The sequence below is a fragment of the Ascaphus truei genome, chromosome 6 (assembly GCF_040206685.1).
Source record: "Ascaphus truei isolate aAscTru1 chromosome 6, aAscTru1.hap1, whole genome shotgun sequence".
Lineage (NCBI taxonomy): Eukaryota > Metazoa > Chordata > Amphibia > Anura > Ascaphidae > Ascaphus > Ascaphus truei.
Genome location: NC_134488.1, coordinates 2,601,667 through 2,622,766, shown reverse-complemented (window position 1 = coordinate 2,622,766; position 21,100 = coordinate 2,601,667). Strand labels below are relative to the sequence as shown.

The following is a 21,100-nucleotide window of genomic DNA, read 5'->3' as shown; positions in this document are numbered from 1 at the left end:
CTGACACACAGACACACATACACACACATACACACACACTGACACACATACACACACACACTGACACACTGACTGACATACACACACACTGACACACTGACTGACATACACACACACACACACATACATACATACACACACACTGACTGACACACACACATACACACACACTGACTGACACACACACACACTGACTGACACACACACACGCACGCACACTGACTGACACACACACATACACACACACTGACTGACACACACACGCACGCACACTGACTGACTGACACACACGCATGAACACACATACACACACTGACTGACACACATATACACACACTGACTGACACACATACACACACACTGACTGACACACATACACACACACACTGACTGACACACACACACACACACACACTGACTGACACACATACTGACTGACACACGCACACGCAGTTACACGAGGAATTCACACTTATTGCAAATACAGGGGATGTATGCCAAGCACGCACGTTCTAAGTCCAAATTTATTTGTGTTTTGTCAATGAAATTGTATTTTGATTTTTAATTAAAACATCACAAATACAATTTCTGTGACAAAAGTCAAAGAAGTTTCACTTACTATGCGCGTGCACAGCACACACAGCTTTTTTTGTTTTTATTACACGTGTGGACTATGTCACGGACACTTAACTATGCAAATAAGCATTTTGTCAATATTACAATGTTATATTGGTTCTCTGTGTTGAAAATGTAGCTAAACTACAAATTAATATACAGGGTTGATGGCCCTTAAGATTACAAGGCTGTAGTATAAGAAAAAAAAATATTGGTTGCTTACAATATGGGGGGGAAAAAAAAAAAAATGCCCTTTTCGGTTGGTAAATTTCTGGTTTTGTGAATATATTTAGCAGATCCTGGGTTGTAAGAATGTGTGCTAGACATTTATTTTTCAAAATAGTTCCCTAATAGAGATCAACAAAAAATATGTTTGCCAAGTATAGTCTCTTATGACGAAACCTATTGTCCATAATTGCCGTGGAAAAAGTTCATATTCGTGTCATGTGAATACTTAATGTTGTACTGAGGAGTTAGCTCAAGTATTTCAGGTAGGACGCTCACCCCAGTGAGGTCCATGGCCGCTCACCCCAGTAGGTGTGAGCTGGGGAGGGGGATATGTGACATAGTCCAAAGATGTTAGGCAGCTTTCTGCCCCGTTTTAGAGCAGAAAGTGCAGGAATAGTTAATGATCCGTTCCACAGCTTCCCATTAACTCAGGCAGCTGGATGGAAAATCCAGACCACAGATTACAATGGCTCTAGTTCTCCCTCACCTGCTCTTCTAATCACATGCACAGGTATTTAGAGCAGAGAGGTTTTGCATTTCACTCTCTCTCCTTGGAGCCTGGGGGCTGGTGGTGTCGCTGCTCCCCTGCATCCAGTATCGGGGTTGACGGCCCCTCCACGTATCACAGTACCAGAGGATTTGCCTGGACTCCACGAACAGATAAGACAAAACAAATGGTTACTGCTGTTGCTAAAAGACTGTACTGTATCTTGTGACCCTAAATGAGAGAGCATTGTTTTAAGCTGGGGAACCAGTTTAGTTGGCCAGCAGCTGTTAGAGAGACTGATTCTGATGTGTAGTTAGATCCCTGAAAGGGATAGGATTTGCTTATATGATTTTGGTTTTATTTCTTGAAATAACAGTGTGGGAAATATTGTAACACTGAAATATGTGAACTGCTGAATGAAAGTATCTGAGTACCTCTAACCTACACATGTTAAAGCTGCAGTACCTTACTTGGATGAAAATAAAGCAGGCAGAAGCCTGAGTTAAGCAGCATAATACTTTGCATGATCCTGTTTGTTGTATAATTAACCCTAGAAGACTGTGTCGGGAAGAACCCAGACAGACGTCAGCACTACAAAAGAGGGGCGTTTGTCACAGTACACATATATAATTTGAGTAAAGGCATAACCAAAATTGTATTTACCATTCTTGTAGAAGTAGAAGTCAAAACTGATTTGGCTGCAACTGCTCTCTCCAGGAAGGCACAACAGTATCATCCATGGTTGAGGCAACCGTTGAATCCTGAATCACACACATCTCCATGAGGGAGTCATATGGATCTGCAGTGGCTTCTTCAAACAAGACGTCCGGAGGTACGTACAGTTGTTGGTTGTTTTCACATCCACATTGGTATTGCCCATATAAGTTTGGATACATACAGTATCATAGTAGTTATGTCCATCTTGCATCTGGTCTTGATGAATGGAGGGTGCAGGTATATCAGCAGCCGCGACAGTCGGTGCGGCTTCAGTGTAACTGGTATTAGGCAAAAATATGCTATTTAACAGAAGATATGTTCCATGGTAAGTTTAAATGATGGCGCAACATGCCAGCATCCATATCGTTGATCTAGCCGATCATGGACACGCTCAAAACATTCATTTGCGGATAAAGTGAATCGTACAGAAGTTTTAAAATTTCGTTGTTTGTCAGGTTCTTGGTAGTATGGATATTTCTTTTGTATCAAGTCATAGATTTGACCCACGGTTGCCCTTTTCTCTGGCATTGATTCGATTGCTTCATAAATCATAAATTTGTATGATTTACGTGGATGGCTGCGCAATGTTGAAGCTTCTGCCATTTCTTCTCTCTTCAAGTGTACAGTGTCTAAGTTGAACGCATACGGATGTCTGCTGAATGTGTGAATAGTTACATGTTATCTTTGCGGTTTGTTCCAATGTTATAATACAACCTAACAGTTATACGCCTAGGTTTTCTCCCACCAGAAATTTGTAACAATAATTGGCTGAAATTCTTTGTCTAAGATACACTCTTTTCAGAGGAATCGAAACTTTCCTTTCGGCTTAGGCAATCAACATGTGCAAAACAACTTGACTCTTTTAATTACAATAAGAATGTGTGTGAAATCATCTACAGTGCTATGATGAACAGATTTCTGCTTACACTTAGCTAGATTTAACCATACACACACATCTCTCTCTTTGTCTCTTTTTCTGTTTTTCTATCTCTCTCTTTCTCTATCTCTCTTTGACTCTCTCTGTTTGTCTCTCTTGATATATACATAGATAGATATATAATTAGATAAATATATATGTTGATATATATTTATATATATCTATATATAATTAACTATATAGTGTGTGTGTGTGTGTGTGTGTGTGTGTGTGTGTGTGTGTGTGTGTGTGTGTGTGTGTGTGTGTGTGTGTGTGTGTGTGTGTGTGTGTGTGTGTGTGTGTGTGTGTGTTACTGAGTTAAGTTATGGTGAGTAAAAAAAGTGACAAAAACCCTCCACAGGAAAGCAAATACAACTGTATGCTCATCTGCATGTCTTAGGCAGGTCTGCAACCCCGCCTTTCCCCATCATCACCCAGCATACAGCACTTCCACTGCAGCAAGGGATTCTGGGAAATTACATGCAAATGAGCACACATTGTCACTTTTTGCCTCAAAAACCATTTTTAACACGGTTCCCTATAGGCTTAAGCTTGCTGCATGGTCACAGCTTTGAGCACAGACAGGGTTAAGGTGCATACCCAGAAAACCACACACAGACAGCTGTTTCGACCTTAATGGGTCTCATCAGTGTGGGGTTGATTTTAACTGGGTATGCAAAGAGGCTATGGGATAGGCTATACCATAATACTGAGTTAAGTTATGGTGAGTAAAAAAAGTGACAAAAACCCTCCACAGGAAAGCAAATATGCAAATACAACTGTATGCTCATCTGCATGTCTTAGGCAGGTCTGCAACCCCGCCTTTCCCCATCATCACCCAGCATGTGGAGGTTTTTTTTCACTTTTTTTACTCACCATAACTTAAGCTTAAGCTTAACCTCACACTGATGATACCCATCAAGGTTGAAACATGTCTGTGAGTGGGTTAACTGACTTTGCATCTCCCAAGTCTTTGCTTAAAAGCTGTGTTTAAAGCAGCATGCATTGGCTAAGGGTTGCTCATGTAATGTGAGCATGAGATAAAAAGTGGCACTGTGTGCTCATTTGCATGTCATTTCCCAGAATCCCTTGCTGCAGTAGAAGTGCTGTTTGCTGGGTGATAATGGTGAAAGACAGGGTTGCAGACCTGTCTAAGACATGCAAATGAATATACAGGAATATTTACAGTTGCTTTATGCTTTACTGTGGAGGGTTTTAGTCACTTTTTTTACCCACCATAACCTTAATAGTGGTGGTGTGTATATATATCTCTATATCTCTATATCTCTATATCTCTATATCTCTATTTATCAGTTACTATATATATATATACACACACACACACACACACACACACACACACACACACACACACACAAAATGTGTGTGTGCGTGTGTGTGTGTACACATATAGATAGAGATACAGAGACTACAGATATATTCATACACACTTACAGATCTGTTATTGTAACCAAAAATCATACATGATCACATGCCAACATTATGAACTATGAAAGAAGATTAAGGTAAGTAATGTCTTACAGAGTTAAGACACCAGAAAACATAACATTAAAATGTATGCTGTTATATGGGTACTTAAAGTTGTATGTCATTAATATTAGCATGAAATGACTATCTACATTACCAAAATAACCCAGATACATCTCATCTTGAGCAAGAGCTAAGTGAATGTCATCTTCCATTAACATGCCAAGTGTGTAATAATGTTGTAGCATTAATCAACTGATGATTAATACATATTCATATGTTATCAAATATGCCTTCATTCAGTCAGTGAGCATTTCTAAACATTCATGTGTACAAGGACATACTTGAATGTTATGAAGCATCTGTACATGATCATACATACACTATGCATGAAATAGTCTGCAGTAAACACCACCAGGACACCAACACATTTAGTGAATGTGATTATTTATTTTTGTTTATCCTTTTGAGAGCGAGTCACAGGCCTGCTTGTTGGCTGTTGTGTTTGCCTTTTCCCTCTGCCAATTACTCTGGCCTTAACTGTACGACTGGTACTGGCCTGTGGCAGTTCTGTGGCACTGGGTGTGGGCTGTTGCACTTCAGTGGCACTAAGTGTGGGCTGTTGCACTTCAGGGGCACTGGGTGAGGGCTGTTGCACTTCAGGGGCACTGGGTGAGGGCTGTGGCAGTTGTGAAACAGTTGATAAACATTGCAAGACTGATGGTGGAGCACTTTCTTGTTTTGGTGTTTTAATCTTATTCCCAAAGCTGGTTATTAGTAATTGTTGCCATAACTTTCTTTTGCGTGTCTCATTTGTAGATGTCGGTTCCATATTTTGAACAGATGTAAGCGGTTGGATGTTGAGAGGGACCTGCACAGAACTTGCACCTACTGTACCGGTATCATCCAGAACTGGGGAATGAAGAACTGATGACTCAGGAGAAAAAGTAGCAGCATGTAAAGATCCATCCTCTGATGGGGTTAAGTGGAATTGTTGTTCTCTTGCTGTACTACGAAACTGATTTGCTTGGCTTACATTCCGAACTAGTGCTTTTAATGTCCTGTTTACATTTTGGATTTCTTTAGGAACTTGGATGATGACTTTCTGAATTTGTGACATTTCTGATATTGACCTTTCATGCATCCTTTCATGCATCCTTTCATGCAGTGACAGCATCCTTTCAAGCACTGACATCATTTCTGAATGGCGACGATTTTTTCACCCAAGATTCATTCTTCAGAAGCTGCAATAGCTGAGTAGGTGTCACGAGCAGGAGGACTTGAATGCTGGGTTAATCCAGGAGTGTCAACATCTTCATGGTCACTTGAGTGAATTTGTCCTTGAGCGGCAACATCTGGTTCTACAACTAAAGAAAGACATTATGAACTGCCATGGAACTTTCACTTTGTTTTCACTATAATGATAGTTGTTCTCATAGTGCAACACATAACATGTTTCCATAATTTTTAATTTGTATCCAATTAAAAGATGATGCTTGAAGTAACAATGATGTTTCGACTCAGTGTGAAAGAAGAATGAATTAAAGGTTGTTGTAACCTCACAACTCCTAGCTGATAGTTTAAAACACACACAATACATGTTGTCAGGAAACACTACATCTTCTGTGACAATAACTGATATGAAGTTCATAACATGTGAAAGGCATTTATTTTGCATGTCAAATGAAATTCTTCAAATGTACACATTATATGTGCTGCACCTCATACACTCACCTTCCATTCTTGATGATGACCTTGATGAGACAGGTGATGAGACATGTTCAGATTCAGGTGACCCAGGAGCTGCAGGAGCAACTATATAGAAGAATAACATCAGAATTTAATTGTCATGTGTACATAATTAACATGAAGTATCTGTAGTGGGAGTAGTTATGGCTAAATATCAGCATCACATAACGAAATAACAATGATATGGTTCGGCCAATCTGTATATTATCCATCTTAACATAAATGTACATGTGAACCTTTATTTTAAACACCATACAACATACAATGTTCATGCATGAATGCGTTGTAAAATGAAGTGTTCTGTTGTACATACACTGCATATGTTATGTAGTAATCTAACAATAATAATCTACATCACTACCATGACAGCAAAGTTGACTCTGCTTATAATTCAGTATCTAATTTTGGAAATGTGAATGCATGTTTTTATTGATCTGTCTGAACATTTAAGAGAAGCAGGTGTAGCGCTCAATGTGGCTGACACTCAGCAACACATGCAGTGTGTCGCTCACAGATGGTACTGGTGTGATAAGGTGGCGTATCTATAAGGTAAAAAGAAGATATGAGTGAACGAATGACTAACGTACGTTTTCATATATAGTGGCCTGGTGGGTGAAAGTATTCAGATAATTACCATTTCAAATGAATGTGATGAACTTCTGTTCACCTTGTCAGCTTGTAACAACTGTAGTCCCTCCCCCAAGATGTGACACCACCCTGACCTTTTATTTGTTTCTACCACCTGGAAGCCGTCACACAAGACTTGACCCTACCATGACCCTGTGATCTGGCTCTGTGCCTGACCGCACCCCCTCTGTTCACCTCTATGCTGTGATTACATATGAATTGCAGCTGGTTTCACACACCGGTACATGAGCAAAATAAAAATATGAAGTGAGCTACATATGAACACAATTAAATACCAAATGGTACATGTTCCTATTTATGCTCACATTATACTACATGAAGCGAAAAAAGAGCTTTAATCAAACATAACGAAATGTGTTTGTGCAAATTATTTATGTTCGCCTTTGAATGCACAATATTCCATGCAAGACTTGATTAGGCAGTAATGGCCTGTTTATAGGTGTAACATAGATTATCACTAATATACAGTGTTCGACAAACCTATACATTTGCTCGCCCCGGGCGAGTGGATTTAACATCGTGGCGAGCTCCTATTGGCCCCAGCAGCACATGTTTGGTACTAGGTGGCGAGTAGATTTTTTTGTGTGGCGAGTAGATTTTTTGGTGATTTGTCAACCACTGCTAATATATATATATGTATATATATATGTATATATGTATCGACACATACATGAAAAACTGAATTATGCATTTGTGTGCACAGACACAGTATAACGAAGTTATACATTACTGTGACAAAGAATGAGTGCGGGTGTGCTTTGTGGTTATGCATGTTAACCCATTGTTTGTACAAAGATTCACACATACATTCAGCTTTGAACTATAGGGCAAAGATGTTGAATGCTTTGTAAGGTAGAAGGTTGCAGTGTGTGTTATTTTGAAGATCATTACACATAATCCCTTCATGCAGGTTAAGTTGTGTATGTTTACTCCTAATGATGTCATCCACGATAGCTGAGCCAATACATGTTTCCAAACACACATAGATATATATATATATATATATATATATATATATATATATTTTTTTGGATATTGTAGGACAACTATAAATTCCGATATCTCTGTCCCCTTCCAAACCCTCCACGACGACAGGAAGAAATTTTTCCCGCATCTGCTCCTTCAATGGAGTTAAGATTAGAGCTTGTGCTGGCGGCCCACCTCCAGTGGCAGAAGCATGCATCCGTTGTGCTTGTATTTTTTTCTTTAAGTTTGCCCTGATATCATTGAATCTCTTCCGACAATTCGCCCGGTCCCTGACATGATTTCCACACGCAGACACAGCCAATGTTATTTGCTCCCACATTTGTTTTTTGGATGCTGAACTTGTCCGCCCTTGAAATACATACAAAATATATGACGTTAATTATTTTTAGAAAAAACGAGCAGTTTCCTAAACTGCTACCTGTTCCAAGAGATGCCAAACATGCTGGTTTAGGTTGAATATGTGTAGCACTTGAGCATTTACGTGGAAACATACAAATCTAAGGAAGCTTGCATGAATATTGTATGAACTTTGGCAAACTTGTTAGACTGATTGTTATGGTCGTTATAAAGCATGAAGGAATATGTGTGTAACAATTAACTTTAATTGATAGATATTAGAGAATAATAGTTTGATATTAAGACATCTCACATGACCTAGGATAACATGTCTTTGAACAATCAATGCAAAGATAGACTTACCTAGTAAATGCCCATGCAGAGAGTCATAGTGCTCCAAAATCCCTGTGACAAGAACTCTGTTTTCCACTTCATTGAAACGAGGATTACGTGGCCGCTCCACACGTTTACTCCGAACACATGCAGCCCCAGAGCTTGGCTGCTGCTGACTGGACTCTCCTTCCAATGGAAGAGACTCCAAAAGCGGCCCACCACCAACCACCCCACCACCAGACACACCACCAGCAGACACCCCATCAGCACCAGCAACAGACACCACAGCAGCAACAGCCACCAGCAGCACTCGCACTCCCAGCAACACCAGTCGCACTCCCAGCAACAGCACTCCCCTGAATCCTACGTTCACCCTGACGCGTACTCACACGACTACCAGTACCACTCACACCAGCATCACTCTTCCCACGCCTTTCGGCCATAACTATAGTATTCACAAAGAACAGAAAAGAAATTTAAAAACAATCGCACTGAACACTTACAAAGGGAAAACAAGACAAAGATGTTAACAAAACCACACAGGACAAACCTCTCACAATACACAACTACTCTCTCAGTCAATATGAAATATGTAAATCGGCCAGCTCTGTGTGTCTCTCTCTCCCAACAACACAGAGAATTAATAAAAATACACGCTGCCTTTAAATGGGCCGCTCAATCAAAAACATGCTTGCTTCGGCAGATTCAGCAAGAAGTTTCATTGGCGAAACTAACACCACCCCGCCATGCACGTCGATACACCTGTGTGTGATCGGCAAATCATCGGCAGAGTGGGACCAAATGTTTTCGGCCTGATTCGGAAGGGATTCGGCACTTATTGCATACGGCGAGGGAAAATCGGCAGAATCATGCCGATAAGGAACACTTGGCGAGAGGACTTTTTCGGCGCTTACTGCATAGAGCCCAAAGTATCTGTTGTCTAAATTTAGCATAGGTTGATCTTGATGGACAGAAAAGAAAAAAAGATATTTAAGCGCAGTAAAACGGGTAATGGTAAAAATATCTTTATATTGATAAACCAAATATGATAACAAACAATAAAAAACAGTTATCAGAAAAATGTCAAGAAATATAAAAATCAATAGGATCTATTGCACTAGTGAGAGGCGATCGTAGCAAGCTGCTGCTAGATGAAAGTCAGAGGGGTAACAACAGGATCATGAAAAAGTCCTGGTTTCAGATCATAGTCCTAGGACCAAAGGGATGGCCCCAGATGGGTGCACAAATCGTGAGGGATTTATTGTTGATGGGTGCCGTTAGTGAGCCAATGCTCGATGTGCTCACCCAACCTCCGCTGGTTGCTAGGAACGGCCAGTTGGTTCTCCCAGAACAACTCCTCCGGTCTCGATGTTAGAGACTGTCTGTGCACAGCCCGCTGGGTTTCCGGGTCTGACGTCACTTCCGGACGTGACGCAATGACCCTTCCCGGCTGAATAGGGGCTATACGATCCTCCTCCGCAGTAATGGTAGCAGCAAGCAAGCCGATGACAATATGCCGCCCTCATAGGAGCACGTAGCAGTGTTAGATGGATCAAATCACTATGTCAAAGGAGAGCACAGACCCTTGGCTGCTCCTACACGTTTCACCAATAGTTGGCTTCGTCAGGGATACCATAGAGCAAGTTCAATAAACTTATATACCCTTCACAATTGCAAATTTAATTGAATCATCAGCAATCTTATACATATAAATCAGTAGATAAGGGGAGTAAATGAACTAATACGCAAAGTATAAAGAATGGTTCATGTCACAAACCAAAAACAGTATAACACTTTACAATGAAAAACAAATCATTAACACAGAGAGTTTTAAAATGAACCGATTAACATACTTGTAGAGAAGAAAAAGAACTTCGGCGGTCACTGCAAACGAAGGAGCTCAGCCATAGATGAATAAAATCAATATTTAATCAAAACTTGGTGCTGGACATTACAGGGATTCACCTTCTCTGACGCGTTTCATTCCGTAAGGAACTTTATCAAAGAGTACAATGAATCTGTTCACTAGCATGTTAAATAGGCAGAATCCTATCTCCTATTGGCTGGTTCTTAATTGAGATCAGTAGAAAGCAATCAATGAATTATGTGATCATCATTGAGCCCTTGTGTGGAGATGAATTCTGTCTATCAAGATATATTGTGAACTAACAATAAACATGCAACAAACAAGTGATAACAACCATCTAATACAAAGACATTACAGTAATAACACTTTAAAAACAAAGCTAAATAATGTACAGCAACCGAAATATAAAAAATGTATTTGAGGATTCTTTTGCACTGGGAGGAGAAACATATATAGGAGGAAGATACACAAATCAAATAAAAAGTTAATTAGTTATGAATGATCAATGTATACAGCACATAAGTCTCTATCATGATTGGTAACCATTAATTTTATGCAATATTGATTTCATTTTTGCATAGTTACATATTTACATTTGAACAGGATAATGAAATTTCAAGTATTTCATGAGGATGATGTTCTTATCTTGCATTTGTGTACATAGATTATATTAAATGACTTGTAAATATACAAATTGAGCATCATAAATGGTTAATAATTATATAACCTTTATAGATGAATAAACCGCATTATGGACAATATTGATACCAAATTAGTTTGTATTGTATTTTATTTGAAATATATATTATTAATGAGTTGAATCAATTTATAAACAATAATATATGTATGAGGATGGATGGGGACACACTCCCAACACTACTTTGGACATCAACCATGCAAGAAGTGTTTTAGCTCCCACTCATGGTTGATGCCAAATGGGTGAAGAGTGCTGAGAGTGTATATCCAATACATCTCTCTTTGGTTTAACATGTTTTCCCTGTTGCCTCCTCTAGGGTGGCAAGCTACGTGTTCTATGGCAGAGAAGGAAAAGTTTTTAATGCCCCCTTGATGACAATGTGCAAAGTGTCTGGGAACTGGATGGTTAACATCCCCTTTCTTAATCAATCGTACATGTTCAGATATTCTTATTCTGAGTGGTCTTATGGTGCGGCCTATGTATTTTTGTCCGCAACCACAGAAAAGAACATAGATAACGAATGATATATTGCAGTTAAGAAAGGACTTGATATAATATTTCCTAAGATTAGAATTATAGGAAATATATTTCACCTGACAAGCATACTGGCACATAGAGCAAGTTCCACATTTGAAAAACCCTTTTGGAATGCTTGAAATTTGAATTGGATTTGACTTGGAAGTAAACATACTAGGTGATAAATGTGACGCAAGAGTTTTTGCTTTCCTATAGGAAAATCTAGGGCCCTGTGCCAACATGGGGCAGATGTCCTTATCTAGTAGGAGTGTGTGCCAGTGCTTTGAAATTATATTACAAATTTCCTGGGATTGTGTGCTGTATGTGCTGATAAAGAAAGGACTTTTTTTGTTATTACACCTCGCCAATGTATCTCTATCTTGTTTTGAGGTATAATTTCTAGGTTTTTTGCACACAAGTTCACTCCTTTCCATCTGTTCTGCTTTGGCAAACATACTTGAATCATTAAAAACACTAATAAAAATGCTAAAAATACTTTTTCAATTTTAGGGAAAGAAAGGGGAATGGGTTCTGTTTGGGTAAAATCCACAGATCATCTATTGGAATGCTAAAAGATTTTTTGCTCGTTTAAAAACGATCCCTGGTCTCTTTTTGAGGGTATTGCCTTGATGGCGTATGTCTTTTTTCAACCTCATCTACTATGTAACTAGGGACAAACTGTCATCCAGTTTGTCGTCTTTGGTGATGTTCCCCACAATGTGTTGCAACAGTGTTGGGAACATGTAGTAGCTTGGGCGATTACTTTCAAGTTGTGCTTGCCACAATAGTAATGATTTTTTTAATGCTTGGGTCTGTTCCTAATGGCGAAACAAATCATTGTCCCTTCCTTGTCATTTCAAATTCAGTTAATTGAGAAAATGTCAACTAGATATGCCAACTTCATTATCCAACTGTCATTGCAAAACACATTTGCCTAATTAGAGTTTTTAATAACCAGATTGATGTGTTTGTACACCATGTTAGCACCCTGCGCCCCGTGACAACCACCAAACTTCAGTGTAATACAGTAAATGAGTATTATTAGCTCCCATTTCTGAGTAAAACACTTTAAAAAGCCATCTGTTCAGTGAAATTCCTTTTAATAAAATTAACTATTTTCCCTACTTCCTTCGGCACTGCCATAAGATCAGAGAGGATACCCTCGGATGCCAAAGCTTCATGGTGAATGAAACAGTGATTCAAAACCAGTATTATTATCAGCTGTCAATATTTTTTTTCAGTACTCCACAAGTCATATTTGCTGTGCCATCCCTTGTAATTTCTTTGCAAGTAGCCCAGTCCAATTTGTATTTTCTAATTTAGCCCTCTTATAATGCTGTGAATATATGTGATCCTGTTGTGTTTGTTGTTAAAGTCAGACAACACAGCAAATCATCCATAAAGATAGATTGCCATACATATCTCACATTATCCAAGTGTTGCACAATTTGAAATATCAGTGCTTTCATCGAGTTGGATAGCGAAATCCTATACAGACTATAACCAAATACTAAGCATTGTTTCAAAATTTTCTGCAATAGTAGATATTCTCTGAGACACTGTGTTATCACAAAGGTAGTTTTCAATTTCTCAGCAGATGTGTCATAAAAAATTGTACGCACCATATCCATAGATGCTGGAAGAATCATTTTTGGAGCAATTGTCTGGGCCATTTTCTCTTTTGCCACATGATTGGAAACCAAATATGATGCCAGTTCTGCTTTGTCATTCAGAGGAGTTTACCAACTAAGAAATTGTGCTGATAACTTTAAATCCCGCTTCTTGTTTCAAAAATATTCAAGAGGCTTATCAAGAAGTTCAACATGTTTTCTTTCCAAGTGTCTTTTTTATTTTGACAGTTTTAAGCTTTCGTTTGCACGCACATCATTAGAAATAACACACTGGGGCTTGGCATCATGGTTTTTATTTGCATACTTGAAACCATATTTCATAAAGTCTTCACTGTAATGTCTTGCTCATGATTTTTATTTTTTCTTGGTACGGTAGGTGGTTGAGACAAGGTTGAGCTGGCAGCAGTCTCTGCATTATTACTAGAACTTGCAATTGCAGAAATCGTACCAACCCTAAACTTGTATTGTCGTCTTCAGAAGCTGATTGATTTGATCATTCAGTGCCTTATTTTCATTTTATAATAACAAATCGAGTCATTTGGGGTCAATCCTGTCCACTATTCTTGACAAAAAATTGGGGGGGACAAAATAATGCTTATTTAAAAAAGGTTTACTCCCTGGAGCACCAGTAAAAACATAACATATCTTCATTCAATTCCCCCTCCTCTCTCACTCAATCCCCCCCTCCTCTCATGCTCAATTCCCATCTCCTCTCACATTTAATCACCCCTCTCACACTCAATCCCTCCTTCACTCACACGCAATTCCCTACTCTCACACCCAATCTTCCCCTCCTCACACCCAATCTCCCCTCACACTCTATTTCCCCCCAAAAAATGTTTACCTTGTAGGGGCCTCTGGTCCCGCGTTGGTAGATGCGGAAGTTGGTCCGACTTCCGGGCGGACACAATTTCCGGCGCCGGCGGGTGGGGGTTTAAAGATTTGGAAGACGGCTCCACCGCAGCTGGGGAGAGCTAGGGTGGACTGGCAGCAAATCGATGCCCGACAACCGGACGGCGAAGTCAGGCCCAAACTCTGGCCAAACCCAACTGGGCCCCTACAGCTACCTGGCCCGGGACACTTGTCCCAGCTCTCTGCCCTATCGGTGGTTCTGCCAGCTGCGACCGAATGAATAAACTCCCATGACACGTAATGGATTGCGGCACTGAGTTTAAAAAACACTAAATGCATGTGCAGGGGTTTCTTCCACATTGTGAACCACTTGTTCACTTGTGTACAGTAGACAAATTTGGTTACTGTATCAATAACTATGTGTTTAATATTATGAATGGCTATAAATTAAAAATATGCTATAAACATAACTTATTAATATTGTATTGTTATATGAGTAATAAGAGACGCATGTTGACACCAAGCTTCTTATAGTGTTGGTAACACAGCTCCTGGATGCCTTATTATGTTAAACACCAACAGTGTTACCCTTTGCTTTAATATAGTGTTCTTCATAAGTTTTACTTATACTTCAGAATGATTGCTCATCAACTTCTCTTGTATCTGTTCTCCTGAGCAGAAGGAAGAGCCAGATGTGAATGACCTGGAGGTGGATTATGACTTTTTCCAACAGAAGGTGTGGCCGCTCTTAGCACACAGAGTGCCAGCATTGGAGTCCCTTAAGGTAAATGATCTTGATATTGAGTCCACATGTATAATATCTCATATCAAATGCTTAGTGTTTAGTGATATAGGCAAATTAAATCTCTAGACACGGACTGTCACATGGGAAAGTAGGAAGCATGACCTTGCGGTTAATCTACTGGCCTGTGAAGTAGGAGACTTCAGCTCGAAGATCTATTAAATCTGAAAGGTATTTAGTAAGTCTGGAAGCTTTGAAAGGCTGTAATTGTAATCAGTAGCAGTGGTCTCCCCTTCCCATCCCTCGCGGAATAGGCCAAGCGGTCCCCAGACCCTGTGGCCATATAGAAGCTCGAAGGGCGAGAAGCCAATGGACTCTTGCGGTACCTCTCGGTATTCAAACAGCAAATGCTGCAGATGAGTCTCCCAGTCTTTCCCTTTTGCATCTATAAATGCCCAAAGCATCTGCTTCAGGGTACCATTGAACCGCTCACATAGTCCATTGGTCTGGGGATGGTAAGGGGTCGTTCGCTGGTGCTTCTCCACGCACGAATCCCAGAGACAGTGAAACAATTCAGACATGAATTGCGACCCTTGATCAGTTAGAATCTCACTAGGAAATCATACTGTAGAGAAAATCACTATCAATGCCTTAGGCACTGTGTTAGCCTCAATAGTGGCTTCTGCTACAGCCTCAGGGTACCGGGTGGCAAAATCCACCAACGTGAGTATGTTGTTCTTGCCTGTCCAGCTAGGGATCTTCAGAGGTCCCACTATGTCCATAGCTACTCTCTGAAAGGGTTCCCCAATTACCGGTAGTGGGTTTAGGGGAGCCTTCACATGATCATCCGGCTTTACGATTGCGCCAGTCGGGCTGCAATCCACAGATGTCTGGCAGAAGCATCTGTGCAAGGTGACCATTGGAGATCGCCAAGCCGCTGGCTTGCTTGACTCCGGTGCCACAGTTACCCTGGTCCGAACTGATATGGTCCTGCCAGAGGATTTGCTCCCGGGCACCGGGATGCAAGTGACCATGCCAGACGGAGGAATGCGGTCACTCCAAGTTGCCCGGGTATTCCTTGATTGGGGTGCCAGACATGGCATGAGAGAGGTGGGGGTATTGCCTGGGTTAGATGCTGAGGTCCTACTTGGCAATTACCTGGGGCATGTTACATGTGTGTTTACGGCAGAGCTGGCTCCTGGTACAGCGATTACCAAGACTCAGTCATCAGGAGTTGCACCTGAAGGATCCGCTGTCCCCCTGCATGAATCTCTGAGGAGACCAGGCAGGTAAGCCAGACTGAGTCGCGACAGTGTGCTGATTTAGTTTCCCCTTTACATGTTCCCTGTCCCCCCGACTTAGAGACTAAGGGTGGGTGGCCAGAATTAGTGACACAGTTTAGGGATGCGGTGAGAGCTGATCCCAGCTTGGAGGGCATGAGACTCCGGGCATCCGGGTTGGCCTCGGACAGTGGGTCAGATCGTTACTCATGGCACCATGGGCTCTTGTACAGATAGCAGGGGTCTACCGGGCTAGATAGGGTCTGGACGGGTAGACAACAGTTAGTAGTACCAAGGGAGTATAGGCAACAGTTGTTACAGGTATCCCATTCCATACCACTAGCGGGGCATAAGGGGGTCACTCGGACGAGAGCCCGGCTGTTGCAGCGTTACTACTGGCCGGGGGCATCGGGGGCAGTGACAGAGTTCTGCGCGCCTATGATGCCTGCTAGCGAGTGGGTAAGGCGGGTGATCATGTGAAGGCACCCCTGAACCCACTACCGGTAATTGAGGAATCTTTCCAGAGGGTAGCTATGGACATAGTGAGACCCCTCATGATCCCCAGTTGGACTGGCAAGCATTATATCCTCCGGTGGTGGACTTTGCCACCAGGTATCCTCTGACTGTAGCCCTTGCCACCATCGATGCTAGGGCAGTAGCAAAAGCATTGTTAGAGATTTTCACTAGAGTAGGTTTCCCTAGTGAGATTCTAACCCATAAGGGGTCACAATTCATGAGTGAAGGGTGAAGCACCAGTGCACGACCCCTTACCACCCCCAAACAGGTTATGTGAGAGGTTCAATGGTACCCTCAAACAGATGCTTTGAGTGTTTATAGAAGCTGAAGGGAAGGACTGGGAGATTCACCTACAGCACTTGCTGTTTGCATATCGAGAGGTATCGCAAGAATGAAGAGGGTTCCCTCCCATTGAGCTGCTATATGGTCGCAGGGTATGGGGACCTCATGACCTATTTTGTGAGGGATGGGAAGGGGAGACTACCAATACTGATGCTTCTGTGCTTCAGTACGTGGTAGATCTCAGAGACCGGCTAGAAATGCTTATGGGGTTAGCACAGGCTAATCTCAGGGAGGCTCAGACAAGCAGAAGACTTGGTATGACCCAAATGCCCGTAGCAGATCATTCAACCCAGGACAGCAAGTACTTGTTCTGAAGCCCACTCGTCAGAACAAATTAATGGCTGCCTGGTCTGGACCGTACACGGTCCACAGAAAGATGAATGAGTACAATTATGTTGTACAGTTAGATGGAGAGACAGGTGGAAATAGGACTTATCATATAAATATGCTTAAGGAATATTTTAAATAGAGTGAGGCATCAGTGTTGGCTATCTGTAGCCCACCAATGGGGGACCCGGCAAGCAATGCTCTGCCTGACCTCCTAGGGGACTCTAGGCAGGGGGGCACAGTAGGGCATTTAGAGATAGGGTCCCAGCTCGGCGAACAGCAGAAAGTACAGGTGTGGGCTATGTTACAGCAGCATAGGGTTCTGTACACAGATAAGCCGGGCAGACACATATCACAGATCACCCAGTACTTACTGGTGATCTGAGACCTCTGCATAAGCATGCCTATCGCGTATCCGCAGAGGTGAAGGGCGATATAGAGAGGGAAGTAAAGGAGATGTGGCCCTAAGGGTAATTGTGCCGTCCCAGTGCCCTTGGGCTTGTCCAGTAGTCCTAGTGCTTAAGAAGGAAGGGACCACCCGGTTCTGTGTTGACTACCGGCAGCTCAATGCGGGAAAAGTGTCAGATACTTATCCCATGCCCCGCATGGACGAGCTGTTAGATGAGCTCGCAGGAGCAAAGTATCTGGCCACAATGGATTTGTGCAAAGGGTACTGGCAGATCCCTCTGATCCAGAAGGCTAGGGAGGTCAGCATTCATTACTCCGTGGCCTCTATGAATGTTTAGTGATGCCATTTGTGATGATGAATGTCCCTGGATGATGAGGCATACCTGGACGACATTGCGTTGTTTAGCGGGTCGTGGGATAGTCACCTAGTGCATGTAGCAGCGGTCCTGAGCAGAATTAGGGAAGCAGGGCTTACATTGAAACCCACCAAGTGTTTAGTAGGTATGGCAGAGGTATTGTACCTAGGGCACCAGGTGGGTAGAGGGCATCTCAAGCCTGAACCAGCTAAGGTTGAGGCTATAGTGCAGTGGCCAGTTACCAAAACAAAGAAGCAGGTTATGGCTTTTTTAGGCATCGCTGGCTACTATAGGAAGTTTGTCCCACAGTACAGCGCCGTGGCTAAACCCTTGACAAACTTGACACAGAAGCGACACCCAGTTCTGTTAGCCTGGTCTCCCTGCCTGTGAAACCTCTTGTCAGGCACTAAAGATAGCGCTGGCCAGTGCTCCTATCCTGGCTGCCCCCGACTAGTCAAAAATGTTTTTGGTACAGACCGATGCCTCGGACTACGGTATTGGTGCTGTACTCGGCCAAGTGGGGGAGGAGGGAGGAGAGCATCCTGTGGTGTACCTGAACTGGAAACTGCTGCCCAGGGAAGAGGCTTATGCCACCATTGAAATGAGTGTTTGGCCATTGTGTGGGCTCTACGGAAACGTCAGCCCTATTTGTATGGCCGGACATTCACGGTGATCACTGATCACAACCCTCTAAAATGGCTACAACGGGTGTCCGGGGAAAATGCCAAGCTGCTTTGCTGTAGTCTTGCCCTGCAAGAATTTGACTTTAGCATCCAGCACAAAAAAGCAGCGTACATGGCAATGCGGATGGACCTTCACACCAGGACAGTACCAGTGAACAAGCAGCCTCAAGAGGTGTCAGGTCAGTTCAACGGTCGGCCGGGAGGTCGTAACAAAGCCTTCATCTTGAGGGGGGAGGTGTGACGGTGAGGGGGTAACCAGGCTCAATAATAAAGGTTAAGCCCACTTGGTTACCCCTGATCCATGTGTAAAGGTCCTAGAGTGTCAGCTCTTGTATCCAACTGTTGTATATGCATCACTGAGACTGTATAAATTATGCGACAAATTCAGTATTTTTGTTTTCTTGCCATTCCAGGGGTGCTGGGCAGTGGAGCTTGCGAGGCTGTGAGTTTGAGGGTTGGTTTTGCGGAGAAACTTCTATCAGATTGTAGCTATGTAGCGGGGTACACGAGTTATTGGATACCCCAAAGATGTACCCGGGAATCAGGTAAGATTCTCAGGCACATTGAAGCACAGTGCTCCGGCAAAATCCTATCCTGGAAACGTTCTTGCGACTCACCGCCAGGGTTCCCTGATTCAGCACAAACAGGAAAGGTAAAAAGGGCATGGGGGATGAAGGTATCCGCAGAACGGTCCCGGTGTCCCTAGCATGCCCAGACAATGCCGAAGTCACCCTGAACCTGGTATAGGGGTTCAGGGGGTGCTCCAGCTATGTCAGAAAGCTGCAAGGTTTTTATTGTGTGAATATAGTTAAAGTCAGTGTAGGCGGACGCTCACAGAGATATGCAAGGGAGACTGATTATAGTGAAATTAAATAAGCCTTTTATTGCGCCTGTTTCCTTAACATCAGGAAACCATCCAAACAAGGGTTAAACAAAGCTTCTATTCACTTGGGAGTATTTCTAGTGAAATACTATGCAGTTCACAACTCCCTTAGATGAGCATGTCTCCCAGCCCCAAACATATAGCATGAATTAAGCAGATATAAGAAGTCTCATAAATGAAAGTCTTATCTGTTCCTTGTGGTTTGGAGGGAAAATCTTCTCTGTCCCTGGTTCAGCTCCCTTTTCCTCAGGGTGTGTCAGCGTTCAGGTTTAGAAGTTTCCCATGTGTCTTGAAAGCAGCTCTGCTGTTTCTTCTGGCAGGGCTCAAGACTGTTTGTCTCCAAGTTCAGCTCAGGAGTGAGCTAAGGAGTCTCACTTCCTGTCTCAAAAGACAGGCTTTTCTAAGCCATCTTATCAGGCAGGTGGTGTTTGTTAATTGACTACCAGCAGTTAACCACCACACTGCTGGATTAGAGGCACATTACCTGAACAGGGATAACTCCCCTGTTACAGTCAGGTTTTTGAGTAGGGCACATATATATTCTTATTCTATCACTGACACCAGACCAGAAGACTTAGACCCATTAAAACACAAGTCACATAAGCAAAGAAAATTTTATTAAAAGGTTTTATTTAATAAATGTAAATGCTTGTATTGTATTGTATTGTATGTCTTTATTTATATAGCGCCATTAATGTACATAGCGCTTCACAGTAGTAATACATATGGTAATCGAATAAATAACAGATAATATAAATAACAGATCATGGGAATAAGTGCTTTAGACAAACATAACATTAAGGAAGAGGAGTCCCTGCCCCGAGGAGCTTACAATCTAATTGGTAGGTAGGGAGAACGTACAGAGACAGGAGGAGGGAGTTCTGGTAAGTGCGTCTGCAGGGGGCCAAGCTTTATGTATCATGTGTTCAGAATGTTCACAGTGCTATTCGTATGCTTCTTTAAGCAAGTGTGTCTTAAGGTGAGTCTTAAAGGTGGATAGAGAGGGTGCTAGTCGGGTACTGAGGGGAAGGGCATTCCAGAGGTGTGGGGCAGTCAGTGAAAAAGGTTTAAGGCGGGAGAGGGCTTTAGATAAAAAGGGGGTAAAAAGAAGACATCCTTGAGCAGAACGCAGGAGTCGGGATGGTGCATAGCGAGAAATTAGGGCTGAGATGTAAGGAGAGGCAGAAGAGTGTAAAGCTTTAAAAGTGAAGAGAAGAATTGAGTGTGAGATGCGGGATTTGATTGGAAGCCAGGAGAGGGATTTCAGGAGGGGAGATGCTGAGACAGATCTAGGAAAGAGTAGAGTGATTCTGGCAGCAGCATTTAGGATAGATTGTAGGGGAGACAGGTGAGAGGCAGGAAGGCCGGACAGCGGGAAGTTACAGTAATCAAGACGTGAGAGAATGAGGGCCTGAGTCAGAGTTTTAGCAGTCAAGCAACAGAGGAAATGGCGTATCTTTGTTATATTGCGGAGGAAAAAGCGACAAGGTTTAGAA

At 42.2% G+C, this 21,100-nt stretch overlaps 1 protein-coding gene and 1 long non-coding RNA gene across 6 annotated transcripts in view; both read left to right on the top strand.

The window, feature by feature from the left end:
* FOXRED1 (FAD dependent oxidoreductase domain containing 1) overlaps positions 1 to 21,100 on the top strand; it is a 138,414-nt gene that overhangs the window by 88,121 nt on the left and 29,193 nt on the right. For all 5 annotated transcript variants that reach the window (XM_075603307.1, XM_075603304.1, XM_075603306.1 and 2 more), the window contains one exon: positions 14,747 to 14,851. In XM_075603307.1, the coding sequence (XP_075459422.1) occupies positions 14,747 to 14,851 (105 nt within the window). The remainder of the gene's footprint in view (positions 1 to 14,746; positions 14,852 to 21,100) is intronic.
* On the top strand, positions 1,261 to 6,259 carry LOC142496393 (uncharacterized). Its single transcript, XR_012801967.1, has 3 exons — positions 1,261 to 2,162; positions 5,271 to 5,431; positions 5,620 to 6,259. It is a non-coding gene; the product is annotated as an uncharacterized LOC142496393 (long non-coding RNA).